This window comes from Silurus meridionalis, chromosome 24 (assembly GCF_014805685.1).
Source record: "Silurus meridionalis isolate SWU-2019-XX chromosome 24, ASM1480568v1, whole genome shotgun sequence".
Taxonomy (NCBI): domain Eukaryota; kingdom Metazoa; phylum Chordata; class Actinopteri; order Siluriformes; family Siluridae; genus Silurus; species Silurus meridionalis.
The window spans coordinates 8,118,190-8,136,103 of NC_060907.1; the positions used below are offsets into that span (position 1 = coordinate 8,118,190).

The 17,914-nt window shown below is 38.0% G+C and overlaps 2 protein-coding genes across 2 annotated transcripts; one reads left to right on the forward strand and one right to left on the reverse strand.

Annotated features, from left to right (window-relative positions):
- Positions 1 to 2,654: 2,654 nt before the first annotated feature.
- fgf8b (fibroblast growth factor 8b) lies at positions 2,655 to 9,606 on the forward strand. The gene is made up of 5 exons (XM_046837650.1): positions 2,655 to 3,232; positions 3,329 to 3,365; positions 3,860 to 4,052; positions 8,131 to 8,237; positions 8,709 to 9,606. Exons 1-5 carry the CDS (start codon positions 3,201 to 3,203, stop codon positions 8,985 to 8,987), a joined length of 648 nt encoding a protein of 215 aa, XP_046693606.1. The 5' UTR covers positions 2,655 to 3,200; the 3' UTR covers positions 8,988 to 9,606.
- Positions 9,607 to 13,513: 3,907 nt separating this feature from the next.
- dpcd (deleted in primary ciliary dyskinesia homolog (mouse)) lies at positions 13,514 to 17,775 on the reverse strand. Its single transcript, XM_046837590.1, has 6 exons — positions 17,675 to 17,775; positions 16,225 to 16,305; positions 16,038 to 16,153; positions 15,699 to 15,832; positions 14,141 to 14,243; positions 13,514 to 13,805 (listed from the first exon to the last, which is right to left on the reverse strand). The coding sequence occupies exons 1-6, from the start codon at positions 17,736 to 17,738 to the stop codon at positions 13,701 to 13,703; spliced, it is 603 nt and encodes a 200-aa protein (XP_046693546.1). The 5' UTR covers positions 17,739 to 17,775; the 3' UTR covers positions 13,514 to 13,700.
- Positions 17,776 to 17,914: the final 139 nt, after the last annotated feature.

The window sequence follows — 17,914 nt, forward strand, 5'->3', positions numbered from 1 at the left end:
ATGACTTATTTTATCAGGGGACTCGATCTCTAAATGAAGAAAAGCAGTCTATCCTCGATGTCTCAGACATTTAATCAATCTGAGATGTTTTGGACATTAAATCACTTTGCTCTTCTTCCTAGAATAATGAAACCTGCAATGCCAAAACTTCTATGTCTCTATTATATGATCTACCCTCACTAGCGGTGGTGTGTTCAAACGGCAGTGATTCTAAGCCTCGTACTAAAAGGAGAGAAAATGGAAATACCAGGGCAGTCTACAGGGATCCCGGGAGAAACATGGTGATAGAGAACAAGGGCAGTGTTTGGCATGGTGTCAAAACCTCAATGAGCAGACTTCAGACAGCAGAGCCGCTCAGAGCTAGCCAGACCCAATAATATGAGAGTTCATTAGTGGATAGAACAGGTGAAAAGACACAAACCAGTCACTTAAAGAGACATGATTTTGGTTAACCACTGTTGAATTATAGTTGCCACTTAACCACAAATGACAGGGAACAAGAGGGATGGTGAGAGGGGAAGAGAAAGCATGAGCTATAAACTCTTCAATCTGAAATTTTTATTATCTTGAGACTGTAGTAAAGGCCCCAAAGAAAAAATATCTCACCCAAGAGTATATGATACTAAACTACTATGTCAATGCTGGTTAGCAAAGTCATTCTGACTGCCCCATTTCTAGTATTTAATCATCATTAGCAAAATATGTTCCCATTTTTTAATAAAGTAGTCAATAACCCAACAAAAACCACGCACACCTCCTAATGCACAGCGAGAGGGATTATATGAACAACTGCACCTTGAATGTAGTCTAATGCATAGTTTAAAGTGAGATTTTTCTAACTAGTGGGCTGAGCAGTTCCAGGTGGCAAAAAATTATTTTCCCTCTGGAACTAATCACGAAGGTTCATTCTCACTCTCTAAAGACTGATTTATAGGGGCAATGTGAATGAACACCGACAATTACATTTTCTATACTAGAGAACAGCTGCCTCGCCATTCCTATAAGAGCGCAAAGGTGTGAAAAGTTCCCTATTGCATCTCGGGTGGGACGTGGGAATCAATGTTCGAGACAGGAACTTTCGGTACCTACAGTGTAGCGGAGTATATCCCTGTTTGTCGGTTTTAATTCAGGTGTCATTATTATCAATAACTTTATATCATTGAATAAGTATTTACATTTGATACACCTGATTGCTGACATTATGGGAATAACAATATCTTACACTAGACAAAGTCTGAAAAAGATGCATGCCATATGGTATTGTCATTAAATGACAGTCTCTTATAAAGAAAAGAAAGCAATATATTTGCTATATCTTCAAAGACGGATATTAAGAATAACATTTAAGATTAATGATATTAAACTACATATTTATGCTCTTAAGCATGAGATCTGATTGATAGCACATGTTTTCCATTGTTCTGGTAGGTTATAGTAACACATCCAGGGTGAACGCCACAAATCCAGATTTTGTACTTAAGGGCCAATGAAATAATGTTTTAACTTGCTGTTAAGGAATGACAAAAACTCTATTTGCCAGAGTTTAATAAATGATTACAATAGAAATATTTCTTAGTCAATCTAAAAACTACCAGACTTTGATATTATACAATATGAGACGTAAAGGAGCCGAAGCTGAATTATTTCTAGTCATACTTTTAGAGATAAACATGCCTTATGTTCCTCCTGTGATGAAACATTTATATCTCGATAGGTGTGGTCGTTTTCCAGGATTACTCTGCCCCCTATCTACAGGGTATGAGGACTTACTAGAAGAAAATGATAAAAATAAAATGCTATGACTCTTAAAGTAATGGCATTTCAACCAAACTGCTCAGATCTGAAGATCTGCTAGCAACATGGTGGTCTCCACCATTATCAAAACACTAACTGAGGGAATATCCTTTGTAACACTTTACAGTTTCAGAGATTATGAAGGCACTGAGGCTCTTCTGGTGGCTCCTGTGGGCCAAACACAGAAAGCACATTTTGTATTTAAGTTTCCTTGGGTTTGTTCTAGTTTTTGCAATTCTTTAACAAGACTTTGTCTGAAGTGGTCGCTTAGTGGTGAAGGTTTTGGACTTTGAATCTGAAGAGTGTGAGTTCAAATCCCAGCCACACCAACTTGGCAGCCCTGGGCCCTTGAACAAGGCCCTTAATCACATTGTTGCCAAATAACTAAAAGTGTGGACTTTTCTACAAAATACTATGTAAAAATAATGTATGCTACAGCTTTTGAAAACCAGTTCCAACTTCCTAACTTAATATCTTTTCGAATCGCCAATCTATTTTGACATCCCTATTGTAGACCAACAGCAGGAGGTCTGAGTTATTGAAAACTGCATGTTGTACATCACATATCACCAGAGGCTTTGAAGGCACCATAATATATAGTGTATTATTTGACATAGAGCACAGTTTACTGCTGAGGAGTCAAAACCGCATACAAATGCACCAAATGACATGAAAACAGGGAACCACTGAAAAACGTTTTACACATCTGTACGGTTTCAGACCTGACTTTGTCTTTGCTCCTCCTGCCTTTGCTCGGGCCCGTGTGTGTGTGTGTGTGTGTGTTCAGTGTCCCAACTTACAAATGCAGATGGGAGGCAGGACCGAGCCGCACTTCTCTGCGGGATAAACTGCGGGATGAAAAGCTGATTCCTGGCGCATCGTTTTCATGTAAAGGCGGCTGCAAACGGATCGGGGTTTTTTTTTCTTTCTATCTTTTCTTTTTTCATTTAGAAATGATGATTTTTTTTTTAATGACTGATCATTCAGTTTTGGAGCATTAGCTATGCCATCTGAAAAATAAGATCAAGATAAAGAATGCGCAAATTACTGACTCATTTTTGGTGCAAACGCGTCTTTCGGATAGCAGAGAAGATCCCTTACTTTTTCCCCAGAATAATTGACCACTGCGGTTTGGGGAGCAGGTAGTAAAATCCTCTTGATTGCTCTGGAATAACAGAAGTGCTTTTTTGGGGGGTGTCCACTTATATATGGTGGAAGAAACTTGATTTCCAGGACGATTATGGATGTCTGTTAATAGACTTTATCAGTAGTTAATCTGCTAAAAGGCATATAAATAATAATTTTAGAGGGCATTTTCATCGGGACGAACTGTGTCCCCTCAGTATCAGGGAACTCATGAAGGATTTAAATCAGGAGACAGACGCAAGCGTTTGCAGAATCTCACAATGAAGCTGAAATCTTCCAAATGGGGTTACCTGTAAGTCAATCTCATATTTTATTTATTTATTTATTTTTAATCAAATAATGCACAGAAGTATTCCCAAGACCAACAACGTCTGTTTTTTCCCTATAGGTTAATCCAATTTATGATGCTATTTTTTTACACACAGGTAAGTGTGCATCCAAAAGTACTTCAATATACAATATTCCAAGTTTGTGCAATGCATTCTTCCCTGCAGCATACACAGAAAGCAATCTATATTTTGTGCATTGATACTGTACGTGCAATAGACATAAAATATTTTGAAAAATAAAAATGCGTAAGCCCCCCATGCACTAATGGTAATAACATGTGGGTGGGTAGGTCGTAAGGCTAAAATGGAGAGGTATCATTAAGAGAAACCGTGCATGGAGCGATGGGGGGAAGATCACTCGTGCTGAAACAGCCCATGAGAGTCATGTCATCTGTACAAACGCACACACTACTATAGACCTGCATCTCAACCCGCATTATAGTGCACTAAATATTGCAATTCGCATTGAATTATTTTAACTGGAATATGCATGCATTTAATACTGTGCATGCTCTTGGTGTGTTTACTTTTTCCTTTTTCGTGAATAAATGACTACCATTGGTTTCCCCTTTGTTTTCCCGTTTGCTCAGACGGCCTCAGGCCTGCACTCTGTGTCCGTGCCGAATTTCAGGCAGCACGTGACCGAGCACAGCCGCTTGTCGGATCGCACGAGCCGCCGGTTGACGCGCACCTACCAGCTGTACAGCCGCACGAGCGGCCGACACGTGCAGGTGCTGAGCAATAAGAGAGTCATGGCCAACGGAGAGGACGGAGACGTGCACGGTAAGAACAACAACACGCAAGTCATATTTCCATACCAGGTAATCAACATGCAGGGACTTTTCACCTGAAGAACAATGTGAATCATTTTAGAATCAACTCTGATCACAGTAGACAAAACAAAAAAATCCACAATCGACCACCTATTGAACCTAAAACTTGACGTGGAAATAAATTAAATGATACCCTCAGTATTATAGAAACTTACTTTAATGGCTCAAAATTCATAAAACAGGCATTAGATTTTTCAATATTGTTACATTTGGCATATGCAATAGTTAGGCATATGCATAGTGCAACCTATAGGTCATTGTATTGTTACATTATGCCAGTGACAGCAAAGATGTTAGTTCCTTGAGCTACAGTACAGGGAATATGTACATGCATAACCAAAATAATAGCGACAAAGTCATTAAAATCATAATCAACTCTGATCACAGTAAACAAAACACACAAAAAAACCCTAATTGACCATTTATTAAACCTAAAACTCACAAATAAATTAAATGATGCTGAAATATTATACAGACTAACTATAATCACTATGAATTCAAGAGACTTTTTCTATTTTCCTATTTTGCTACTCTTGTCATAGACGGAATAGTTATAACTTGGTTGTTACATTTCTAAATTACAGGTCATTTTTTTGGTATTAAGATTATACCAACATGTTTGTTTCCTGAGCTAAAGGGAATATTTACATGCATAACCAAAATAATGACAAATCTGGATCAGATGCTTACATTGTTTTAGAGGTTCAATCTAAAACACATCTCTTTCAAAAATTCAATAATCAGCCATCTATTGAACCTGAAATTCATTAATAAATTAAATTATTAAAGTATTATTTAGACTCACTATAATGGCAAATCCGGAGATATCTTATAATTCTAACTTACAGGTCATTGTATTGGTTAAAATTATTCCAGTGATTATTCAGGAGTGAGTATTAACCTCCTGATCTACAGGTACATGTTTATACAAATTTAAAAAAAAGAATTGCAAATTTGTGTCAAATTCTAATACAGTGAGGTTTAATCTGTGTGAGGATCATTAAATATGATTTTTACATATTTTCCATGTGTACAATATGTAAAGACATGGACTGTATTTACTGTACATAGACCAAATAATAGCAAAAAAAAAAATGTTTTTGTAATTTGCTTTTGTTGTTGTGGTAGTACTCTCAAGGGTAAATATTTTGTAACTTGTACAAGATGTATGGAATTTTTCATCTCCTAGTATAAATATAGTGTAGCAAAAAACGATTTAAGGTGCATAAATGGACCTAAAGATACAGCATGTGTTTTACAAGGAACAGTATGGCTAGTATCCCTTTTCTCTTAATACAAGGAATGAGGAGTTCTTAAATTTGTAACGGCATGTGATCTACCATATTTGGTTTGAACATATGCAATGACACTAAACATTACGAAATAAAATTATAATAAAATTATGTTCTTCTGTCGAAAACATGTAGGTTTGTTTAAAGTGTGATTTAATCAAACCTACATGTTTTCGACAGGAGAACAGAATTTTATTAGAATTTTATTTCGTAATGTTTCCCTTAAAGGTAACACACTAACATCACTAACATCAAGTACAGTTTGGGTAGTTTTATCAGTCTAAAACCACATGTCCACATCTCCAAATTTTGCTCAATACCATGCGAGAGGCTGTGTAATATTTATGAGCGTATTACAGTACAGTGGCACTATGCTAAATATTTCCTATTGTAAATGTATTCTATATATATTCTGACTCCAAGTTTCACTGTAAAAAAGAATTCATTTTAATGACAGATATACTGTAATAACTTAACACATAAAATAATACATAATGCAGGACATTTGTTTATTTGGCTGATGTGTTTAAGATGTGACTATATAACATTATTAATAGAAAATAACATATATATATATATATATATATATATATATATATATATATATATATATATATATATATATATATAATTAATGTACGATAGAAATGAGTTAAAAGTTAATAGTCAGGGCAGAAGGTTGTTTGTTCTTATCCCAGTTCCCAGTCACTCAGCATCGCCTCCGAGCAGTCAGTCCAGTTGTATCTTGTATCAGGTGTAATTTTTTTAAAAGCATCAACCAAATGAAAGCCAAATGTATTGGATGTATGTCATCGTAAAAATTGTGCCCATGTTCTACAGTTGCTTGTGGTCAATTTAACAACATTAAACAGGCAACCGTGGTGCTAGAACATTAGTGTAAAATGTCCAGGCTTTTTCTTCCATATTGATTTGACATTCAAATATCGTAGTGTGAAATGCCGGCTTTTCCAGATTATTCCAAGTATCACGGGTGGGTGCCTTTATCTAGGCTAGTAATTGACGTTTCGGAGAAAGCAGGGTTACATATTCTCTAATTGGTCTTCAATATATTAAATCTTGACTAAAATGGCTAAAGTTGAATCCCAATTCGTCCCAAAGGACCGAGCTATAAAGTAGACTGCATATTTTGAAATGTCATATATATGGTTGTGAATGTGTGGGATCTTGGGAAAACCCAGCTCAGTCTGGAAAACACATCAGTTACTCATCTTACCTCTGTACCTTCTTAGCTAAACATTTCCTGAGCAGTTCTCTGAACAGAAAAGTAAAATGGAGCTGGAGGATGGAAAGACGAATCATTTTCTAACCTTGAGACAAACCTTAGTGCCTTGAAATTGTGTCAGGAACAAAATAAAACACTTTTCCTAAAAGGATAATGGAAGCATGGGCTTCTCAGCATACTATATAGGTTATAATATGTGCAGAGCAAAATAGCTAAGGGTTTATTCCACAAATTAAATTTGTGAAAAAAAATTCTCTCTCTCTCTCTCTCTCTCTCTCTCTCTCTCTCTCTCTCTCTCTCTCTCTCTCTCTCTCTCTCTATCTATCTATCTATCTATCTATCTATCTATATATATATATATATATATATATATATATATATATATATATATATATATATATGTATATATAAATTAGGTTTATAGCTGTTAGCTCTTTTTTTGTAGACTCGTTTTATGAGTTATTTCCGTCGCTCAAACTTAAGACTACACGCTACTTTTAAGATATAAAGACATGAAAAAAAAAAAGTGCAGTCGTTAAAGCGTCTTTTCTTTCTTCCATTTCTGCCCCTTCGACGCGCAGCCATCGCGCGCGCTCACGCCACCACCTGTCACGGGGAGCGCGCATGATCTACAGCGTGTGAACGCGATCGGGGTGGAAAGTGAAGATGGTGGGGGGAAAAAACGACACACTGAACCTTTTTCCGCCTTGACACCTTCACCACCTTCACTCACTCGACCGTCCGTCACCGTTCACACGAGTTTCATTCGTTTGACAACGCACACCCGAGCGCGCGCGTGCACGCGCACACATACATATTATTGAGTTTCCGAATTACATGGCGAATTACTTGTACCCATGATATTCTAATGACGATGCAATGAGAACATGACAAACGTGGCCACTGAAGATATCTAAAGCTTCTCAGTAAATTCAAAAGGGGTCCGAGTAAACACTTTATAATATGAAAGAACAAACAGGGTAGTCCAGGGTGCTAATATGTCTATGTCCAAAACACTGGAAAACATTTCTTTGTATGTTGCTGTATTTTACTATGACTTTGGATTTGCTGCCAGAGGCTTTAAGAAAGAGATTCAAGGAACATTTATGTCCCTGTCTAAGACTTTATAGACTCTCCGGATTATTGTCAATTCACACACACATTACAACAGTCTTCCTTTTGGGATATGACAATGATAGAAGGCTTGATAATGCCTTATCAGAAATGATTGCATCATTGTAGCATTATCAAATAGGTGTAAGTTTGCTTTATATCACAGACCACCATGTATATATATATATAAATTTTAATAATCAAATTATCTTCTTGAGTTAAATCCTTAATAAACATCTGCAGGAAATGTTTCCTGCATAACATTTTGGATTCATTCAGATTAGGGATATAATATTAAGGATAATAAATATTGTTTAAATATTGGACACGAAACTTCCAATTGTTTAAAACGTTCTAATTGTTTTATTTGTCATTTCCAGCCAAACTGATTGTCGAGACAGACACATTTGGGAGTCGGATTCGGATCCGTGGAGCTAAGACAGGTTTCTACATATGCATGAATAAGAAAGGAAAGCTGATTGGACGGGTGAGGCAAATACTTTTCTTTTAAAAAGTATAACAATAAACTGGTGTGGTAGAGGAAAATTGTTAATCGTTAATGATCAGTGTTATATAAATCGGTGTCACAAAAAGAAAGTTTAGTACTTACACAATTGTATAATTGCTTTATATTCAATGAATCATAGTCTTTTAAAAAAAGGTAAAATTGTTAGCAGATACTGAAATCCATGATATTTTAGTTGTATGGGTAGCACACTGTGAATTTTTATTCCACTCCAATCCTGCCTCATAGAAGTTTTTTTGATGTTTTTTAGCATAAACGTGTATTAAATAAAATGTCTTTGTATCCTTGAATCCGGCATGAATGTTGCAAAAGATCTTAGCAAGTCTATTTCCCATCTTTGACATTCCAATAAAAAAAATAATAACCAGCCAAGCAGAATGACGGTTTTCTAACTTTATATTCTCTGGATTTTTTTTGTCGTCCCTGTTCCAGACGAAGGGTCATGGCAAGGACTGCATTTTCACTGAGATCGTCCTGGAGAACAACTACACAGCACTGCAGAATGCCAAGTACAAAGACTGGTACATGGCGTTTACACGGAAGGGCCGTCCACGGAAGGCGATGCGCACGCAGCAGCACCAGAGAGAAGCTCATTTCATGAAACGCTTTCCACGAGGACACCTGCTCACTGAGCACAAGCCCTTTGATATCGTCCCTTATCAGCTCAACAAGAGGACTAAACCACACAACCATCGGCCTGGTGTCAACTAAGCATGCTGACATCTACACACACACACACCAACATACATGCACATATAGAGCTAAGCAAGAACACACATCTTTTAAAAGACCTCTTTTACAGTAGCACGAACAATCAAACTGGATTTCCTTTGTGTGTATCTTATTTAATAGCAGAATTTGGAGAATTTATTTGACTTGTGAAAGGGACAGAGTCCAGACTGCTTTTCAGCTGTTTTTTTTTTCCAGAGACTGTTCTTAAATAAGCGTAATATGAAAAGGCTTCAGAAGCCATTGGTTCAGTAAGGTGCAGTTTGTCTCTGGGAATGAGACACACACACACACACACACACACACACACACACACACACACATGGCAGCTATTTTGTTTGAAGCGATCCTATATAACAAAATCCAACAACCTCTCTGGTGCACTTATGCAGATTTGTTATGGTCTTTCGAAATGCGTCAGTCTCCTTCCATTGTCTATTTGAGTATATATTTTTATCAGAGCAATTTTTAAAAAGTGAGAACAGAAATATTTATTATAGAGCGTGTATGAAATGTCTGTAAGCGTACGGTTGTCTTTTGCATTTATAATGAATGCCATATGTTTAAATGTATGTAAAATATAGATTTTAATTAAATTAATTCTCAGGTCTTTTTTTTATATTTTTAATTACTCAAAATATGAATGTTTTTAAATTATACATGATTCTCACCAATTCCTTCAGCATATATATATATATATATATATATATATATATATATATATATATATATATATATATATATATATATATAAATGTATTTTATGACGGACTGCATGTGTGTGGGCAACACAAATAATAATAAGACAGCAAATGCAGGTTAAAATGGAAAAAACTCAGCTTGGGCTAATTAGGATTTCTTTAAAAGACAAGGTAACAACAACACACACACACACACACACACACACACACACACACACACCCAAGAGCCATACTCAAGACAATTCAATAGGTTTACCGCCAGGGTAGTATAGCTGTTTTCTTTATTTTGTTTTTTTGGTCCTGGCAGCCTCGACTCCTAATGAAAACAAGAAGCCTGTGAGCCCCAGTTAACCAGGAACCTATATCTGTGACTGGCTCGGCGATTGAATGTGCTCAGCAAGTGAGACTGGCTTTTGAATGGTTTCAGGCCTTTCACTTCAGGAGCGATGAGGTCAACGCAGCGTTGCAGGCCCCGAACAAAGGTTACCACCACGTAGTCGCATTTCTGTGAGCCGCACACCGTAACCCTCTGATCAAATGCCCTCTTTGTCGGGCAAAGAGAAAAGGAACATGTTGTACAATGGCAGTTCTCGAATAATGACACAAGAAGGGGTCAGCCATCATGGGAAAAAGGAGAGTGGCATTGCATAAGGGAGGGAGAGAGAGAGAGAGAGAGAGAGAGAGAGAGAGAGAGAGAGAGAGAGAGAGAGAGGGGTGAGATGAGGCAAAAGGCCCTGAAAGATGGGGTAATGGCTGGGAAGAGGCAAAGAGGGATGTATGAGGTTGAAAAGGGGCAAAAGAACGAGTGTCTCTGATGAGGCAGCCGAGCATGACTGCTGGGGCCTCGAGACAGGGAGGGATAGAAAGAAAAGGGGAAAAAAAACAACGAGACAGTGGACAAAAATCACATCACCCTATTGCCTATTACCCTATTTACTTTTCTTTCTTTTTTTTTTTTTAATCTTCCCACGAATTCCAATTTAGCAACCAGTCCTGGAATCTTTTCATGTGTCGTGATTATAGAAAAGAAGTGGGTGAAACTGGGGCTGAGCATCAATGTTGTGCCCATTCCATTCAGAAATGCAGATCATTCATGCTTACCATCCAGGGGGGAAAAAGATTATGAACCATTAGATATTCCATGTGTCACATAAAATCATGTGAAATTTCTTTGTGTTTTGAATCCCAGCATGTAAGCCAAATTTTCTTATGCTTCGTGACACGTGGTTTAAAAACTCAACCATTTGTAACAAACGACACTAAAAGCAGAAATCGAGCTTTTCTCTATAACAAGCCCACCCCAGCACAGAGACTATAAACGTTCCGCATCCACCCAGAACTGGAGATGAGCATCAAATGTAGTCAGCAGCCAGATTTCTTGTCCCCACACTGTAAAGAAAGACAGCTATTGGCTGAAATGTCCTGGGTTAGATACTGACTGGAGGATCTCGAAGAGCCTCTCTCTAGGTGGCCGTTAACTCCTAGACCTTCACAATCTGAACATTTGCCTGTAGAAACTTCAGAATACTCTGCCAAGCCAAGGATTTCCCCTGGACAATAGGAATTGGTTCGTTCTGGAAAATACAGCAGCTGGAAGCTAGGGCGTACCACCTTTTTTTGTGCACAGGGAGTACACAGAGATGAGATCCGAGCCAGGAGTTGCTCTGTTCCTGGAAAGCTCCAATGGTGTGTGCAAATGTTTGGACGCTAGAATGATTGTCAACACCGTAGGGATAATAACGCGCAGCGGGTTCTGTTTTTCCATGGACAAAACAGTCGCTTGAACGTGTGAGATTTTGATTCAGTGCCACATTCCTGCATTCTTCTGATCAAGCAGAAAGAACCTGGAATCTTTACAGTGAAGCTGATAAAGTAGGTTTGATAAAGAGAATTTGCCAAATGCACCTTTTGTACACAAACAATAGGTTTTATCAATGAGCAATTTGGGTCAACCATAGCATTGTATTTATCTACCCTCCCTCCACAACTGCACTGATATCCTTTATATTATATACAAAACAGATATAATTCTGTTAATCACATTTGATTTATATCTATAAGTTCTGCATAGTTCAATCTAATAAACGTTTGGTGCAAAACTAGTACAAGTATTCTATGCCTAGCTCAGGAGCAATAGCGAGACATTTCTGAGATTTCCTACAGCAGAAGAGAAGCCTTTATTTGTCACATATACATTAGAGCACAGTGAAATTTGTTCTTCCCATAATCCAGCTTGCTCGGAAACTGGGGTCAGAGCGCAGGGTTGGCTATGATTTGGCGCCACTGGAGCACAGAGGGTTAAGGGCCTTGCTCAAGAGTGCCAGCTTGGTGATACTGGGGCTTGAACCCCCGACCTTCCGATCGGTAACCCAGCACCTTAACCACTGAGCTACCACTCCTAATATTTTGGTTGATCCTGTGTGTTTATTATTCCTGTAAGAAGTCTGAGGTTTGAAGCTGCTATCATGTTAAACTTCTAGCACAGTCACGGTGGTGTTTAACAGAAGAAAAATAGTTTTTAAATCCTTCATAGATATAATGGTCATGGTTTTGCTCTTAACAAACGAGATCACAGCTGCTGAAGCGATGTTCAATGTCATAATGAGTAAATTGATGTACAATTAATGAAAACAATAAATGGTGAACTTAATATACAGGAGTGTGGACACCTGACCATAAAATTCTCAGGTGCTTTCTGAACTTCCCATTCCACATTGCATTCCCATTTGCAGTTATACAGCAATAATCTCCATTCTTCTGGGAAGATGTTTACCCCTAGATTTTAAAGTGTGTTTGTAGAGGTCAGTCACAAAGTGTTAAAGTCAGGTACTGAGGTAGTCAAGTCGTTTATTTCTATTGCGCTTTTCACAACAGACATTGTCCCAAAGCAGCTTTACAGAATTTAACAATGAAGGTAAACGATGTGTATTTATCCCTGATGAGCAGCCGTGGTGACTGTGGCAAGGAAAAACTTCCTTAGATGTTATGAGGAAAAAACCTTGAGAGGAACCAGACTCAGAAGGGAACCCCTCTTCAGCTGGGTGACATCAAGACTGTGATTATAGTCTTTAAACAGTACGAAGGTGAGGTGATGAGGCCTGGGGTGCAGTCAGCATTGATGTTCATCCCAAAGGTGCTCAATAGGGTTAAGGTCAGAGCTCTATAGCAGACCACTCAAGATCACTATCTTCATGGAGCTGACTTTATGCACATGGGCACTGGAATGCTGGAACAGGTTTGGGTCTGAAGAGTAAATTAACCATATACAAATTCATCCTGTACATTTGTGTGCCTACGGTTTTGGGGAAAACCACATTCATGGAAGTTCTGGCTCGACTAGTGAGCAAACTATGAAAACCACAAGCATAAAGGTGTTCTATTAACATGACAATTGAAGTTTTGGAAACCTGATCTGTTTCAGCAGTGTGTACAGAGAAGTAAAGGACTAAAGCTCTGCTGAATCTTCTTGAGTAATCCAGGTAGTGAAAAGGCATTGTGGGTAATGTAGGATATTGCAAACCAAAGAAAAACATCTCTATGGAAGTCGATAAATTAAAAATGAAACATACAATTGGAATAATGAACAAAATCATTTAAATCAACGATGCTTGTAGATGCTTCGTGTTTATCTTGTCTTTAAAAATCCAATAGTGGCACTTTTAAAGGGTTTTTTAATTTTTTTTTTTTATTGGGCACCCATGGTGGAGAAAACCAGAACAGTGACACAACTGCACCATCAAAAATGTCCTACAACTTAATGCAGTACTTTTACACAAAACATGTGCCATGTGGAATAAAGAACTGATCTCAAATGTCATATGCTGTACTTTATTCATTAGATACAATTCTTGCACTTCTTGCAAAAAACAAACAAAAAAAAAGAAAAAGAAAAAAAGAAAAAATACAAAAAATATATATACATATCCAGATGCTTTTTACTTTGTTCACAACATACAAAGATACAAAGAATCAACTACAAAGGGTCCACACCAGTTCACTGGGTTTTACAGTCCACGTCTCCTTCATTTGTCCCCTTCAGTTTCTTCAGTTCCCTCATCAGCTCCTGTTCCAGGCCTAGAATCTCTTTGGGCTTCTTATACTACGACAGATGTGAAAGAAATGCTTACAAGAGCAGTGAACACAATAGAAAAGGAGCGAAAGGGGATCTAGTCCGAGAATAAAACAGAGGTTTTTTTTTAAACTTTCTTCGCATACTTGTCTGAAACTGGCTCTCACTAAGCCCATGTGGATTCTTCAGAATCTTTTATTCTGTTTTATATACCAAAGGTCACTGCTTTATGCAGCTATATGGACTACATATAATAACTGTGGGATCGCTGCAAATCCACTTTAACAAAAAATCAGAGCATGCTCAAAAGCGGGGGTGATTAAGTGAAAAGGCAGGTCCAGGATTATAACGGGATTATAACTTACGCTGATGATTAAAGTGTTGTTGGCGTGGCTGAAGCTCAAAGCCGAGCTCTCTAGAGGCAGCTGGCAACGGTCAAGATCTGGAAGATTGAATTTCTTATAGTACCTGTGAAAAGGAAGGGACAAATAAAAGGACATAAAAAAAAAAAAATAAATAAATAAAAAAAAAGACAAGCACATAAGATTGCACTTTAGCACCACCTATGGGATTATTATTGTCATTACATGCTCTGTTACATGAGTACTGAACAGGCAATCATTCTTTCCTGATCATCAAGGTAAGGTGGATCCCAAGTTTATCATAGGAACGAATGTGAAGCAAATATACAGCATGGATGGGATGTCAGACTATTGCACTTGCATGAACAAATTATCTTTCACAAATAGGGACAAAGTATTGTAGCCTAACCCTAACCCACCTGCATACAAGGTTTTGGAAGGTAGCTGGCAACCAGAGTCGTACAGAGCGGATAAGCAAAACAGTGTCTGTATAAATAATCTTTGACTGGAATATTTCGTTGCTCTGGAGCGTTTTCTTAGATTCTCAAAACTACTTGTTCAACCTGCACATCATGTCGTCACCTGCACACATCATAAAAGTAATTTCTCGTTGCTTTAAACAAAATGCGAATGGTTTGGTACATTCGTTTAATTGATAGTGTACAATGTCTGCCGTTTCTTATATTATCAATTGTTTATGTCATTTTGATCAAAATATATTATACTGGTTCTCGCCTGTATAGTCTTAACCACAAAAACACAGAGGCATCAGTCAAAAATGGTTAAACCAGTTGTCATAATCTGTCAAACTTCTCTTCTTCATATTTCTATGCAACAATTGTTGTTTATTTGTAAAATATTGATGAATTGTGCAGAGTCTTGAATGTCACTAATGAAGGCGAGTGAACGGCATCAGATCAACCAATGATCAACCAGTTCTCTAAAACAGGTCAAAGGTGAATCTCGTGAACCTTCAATTCAGTATAACCAGAAAAAAAAAAAAACACTAGTACACTTCATTAAAAGTGTGAATCCTGTCCGGCCTCATTATTCCACAAACTGTAATGTGTATATTTGTGCAAACATTTGAAATTCACGTCATACAGAAGGAATTCAGCCTTTTGCATTTTCAATCATTGTAATACAAACCGTAGTTTACATCAGAAAATATTGAAACTGCACTGTTATAGTGACAACATTTTGATTGTCTCGTTTGAGAACAATGACAAAAGGACTTCCCGTTCTGATGATATTGTACTGATTGTTTTGAGAAATGCCTGTACTGCTTTTTCTCAAATACTAAGAACGATTGGAGAAATACCCCAAAGCAAATGAGAAAAAAAACTGTAATCAGAGTTGGACTGCAGGTAAAGCTACTGAGACTGAGATTCTCAAACCCTCTTCTTTTTTTGTCCTCTTCCCACCTCCTAAAAATACACCAATGGGTGGATAGATGACTAGGAACATGCCAATGTGTGTACCGGTGTGTGTTCATGGTGCCCTGAGATGGTCACACTGGATTCACAGTGAAGAAGAATAGACAAATGAATTGTGGAGATACTTTTTGTTGGTGGTCCGGATGATACAGCAGCGCTCATGAGGTTCCACTGTGATCTCATAGGTCTCGATGGGGTAGGGTATATTACGGACCCTCCACTGGAAACTGGTCTTGTTGTCTTTGCGCATAAACACTGGCTACAGAAGTAAAACATTAAAATCAGATTTACATTTGTGGCATCTGACAGATATCCTCATCCAGTATCTTCTCATTTTTACAGTCGAGCAGCTGATGCTTAGAATTTACACTCATGGCCTTCCAATCTGAAGTCTATCCAATAAACTACCACTCACCCACTTTGTATAATGGATAGGTGGAGCTGATAAAAGGACGATAACATACATTAGAGCTGTTCTCTTTTATTTCTCCTGTCTCTGTGAGGTTCGGGCCTGTTTCACCCACTTCCACCTGCCACGCTTCTTGTCCTCCGAGCCTGGTCTTAGAACGCAACCTACGTGCTGGAGAAAAACAAGATCTTACATCAGGGAACGCAACGGAAAACAAAAATAAAGGTTCGAACTTCACTTACAGAGAAGTGCATCTGTCTTCATGTCATATTCTTCAGCCATCTCGGTACCATCGGTAAACAAGTAGTGCACTTTTCTTTTTCCTGTAAAAACAGATTCACACCGATCAGGCAGAACATTATGACCACCTGAATAATATTGTGTTTGTCCCCCGTTTGCTGCTAAAACAGTCCTGAATCCATCGAACATTAACAGCAGCAACTTCTTCAGCAGTTTGAGCTACAGGAGCTCGTCTGTTGGATACGGACCAGACTTCACTCCCCACGTGCATCAATGAGCCAAGGCCCCCATGACCCTGTCGCCGGTTCACCACTGTTCAGACAAGGAACTTCCCGCAAGAGCTGCAGTTTTGGAGATACTCTGACCCAGTCTTCTAGACATCACAATTTGAACCTCAAACTCGCTCAACTCCTTACGCTTACCCATTTTTCCTGCTTCTAACACGTCAACTTTGAGTAGAAGATATTCACTTGCTGCCTAATCTATCCCACCCACTAACAGGTGCCATGTTGAAGAGATAATCAGTGTTATTCACTTCACCGCTCATAATGTTATGCCTGGGCGGTGCACATTTATTAGTACATTAAGTGCCTTGTTCAAATGCCCAACCATGGCAGATTGGTGGTCCTGGGATTTGAATGTATGACCTTCTAAACCAGACACCAATGTCTTAACTACTACAACCTGAGTATTTTAAGATGCCAAAAAGCACCTGACCACAATCATATGTGCTTGTTGAGCATCCCATCCCAGATTTAGTCCCTGTTATTTAGTGTTTTGATAAACACTCACTCTTCTGGAAAATCTTTCTGCTAGATTTTGAAACATGGATGTGGGTTCGTGTTGATTCAGCCACAAGAGAACAAGAGGTCAGCCACTGGTGTTGATCAGGAGGCAATCCGATTCATCAGTGGGTTTCGAGGTGCAGGACATCCAAGTTCTAGCATTCAGGTTCTTCTTTATTCTCAGTTTGTGAAGACTGGTACTGTCGTGCTCAAAAATGTTTGCCCTTCTAAGATTCATTGAAGGGAAATCTTCTGTTACAGCACAAAAAGACATTCTAGATGATTTTGTGCCTCCAATTATGTGGTACCAGCATGGAAAAGTCCCAAACATGAAGCGTGATGGTCAGGGTGATAAAACTATAGGCCAGGTGGTGTATTTATGGTGTGTTTGTGTTGCCATTATTGTTGAAACAGTAACAAACCGAACACTAAGTAAGTGGCATTTCAGTCTATGCTATATCACGTACGACATTAATGAGATCGTTAAATTTCAGCTTATTTATTATTTAAATACAGAGTTTCTATATTATTTTATATTAATATTGAACATGTAGACTACACAGAAGATAAACACGCTGCTGTTTCATGCCTTTACTCCTGCCATCATTAATTATAGCAAATATCCACAAAATATTTATCAGCCAAAACAAGAAGTGCAACAAAATACCATCTGAGATCAACGCGGTTTTCTTGGCAGCCTTGAGGAGATCTGGCCAACACTGAACCGCCATATTGACGAACTTCCTGCAATACAACCACGCGAGCGGTTTCCATAGAAACGACAACGAGGCGAAATCCATTTGAAATTTTTAAAAAAATATTTTATACACATAATTTTTTTTCCCAACACATAGTATTATTATTTAATACCACAGACATTTTTGGTGTGTACCAAAAACTATAAATA

What these genes read in the sequence shown, in the direction of transcription:
- fgf8b (XM_046837650.1), top strand. Translation starts at nt 3,201, where the DNA reads ATGAAGCTGAAATCTTCCAAATGGGGTTACCT. An exon ending in TCTTCCAAATGGGGTTACCT is followed by an intron (nt 3,233 to 3,328) that starts GTAAGTCAATCT and finishes TTTTCCCTATAG; the next exon opens with GTTAATCCAATTTATGATGC. An exon ending in AGAGGACGGAGACGTGCACG is followed by an intron (nt 4,053 to 8,130) that starts GTAAGAACAACA and finishes TGTCATTTCCAG; the next exon opens with CCAAACTGATTGTCGAGACA.
- dpcd (XM_046837590.1), bottom strand. Translation starts at nt 17,738, where the DNA reads ATGGCGGTTCAGTGTTGGCCAGATCTCCTCAAGGCTGCCAAGAAAACC. An exon ending in AACCGCGTTGATCTCAGATG is followed by an intron (nt 16,306 to 17,674) that starts GTATTTTGTTGC and finishes CTGTTTTTACAG; the next exon opens with GAAAAAGAAAAGTGCACTAC. An exon ending in TAAAAGAGAACAGCTCTAAT is followed by an intron (nt 15,833 to 16,037) that starts GTATGTTATCGT and finishes TTACTTCTGTAG; the next exon opens with CCAGTGTTTATGCGCAAAGA.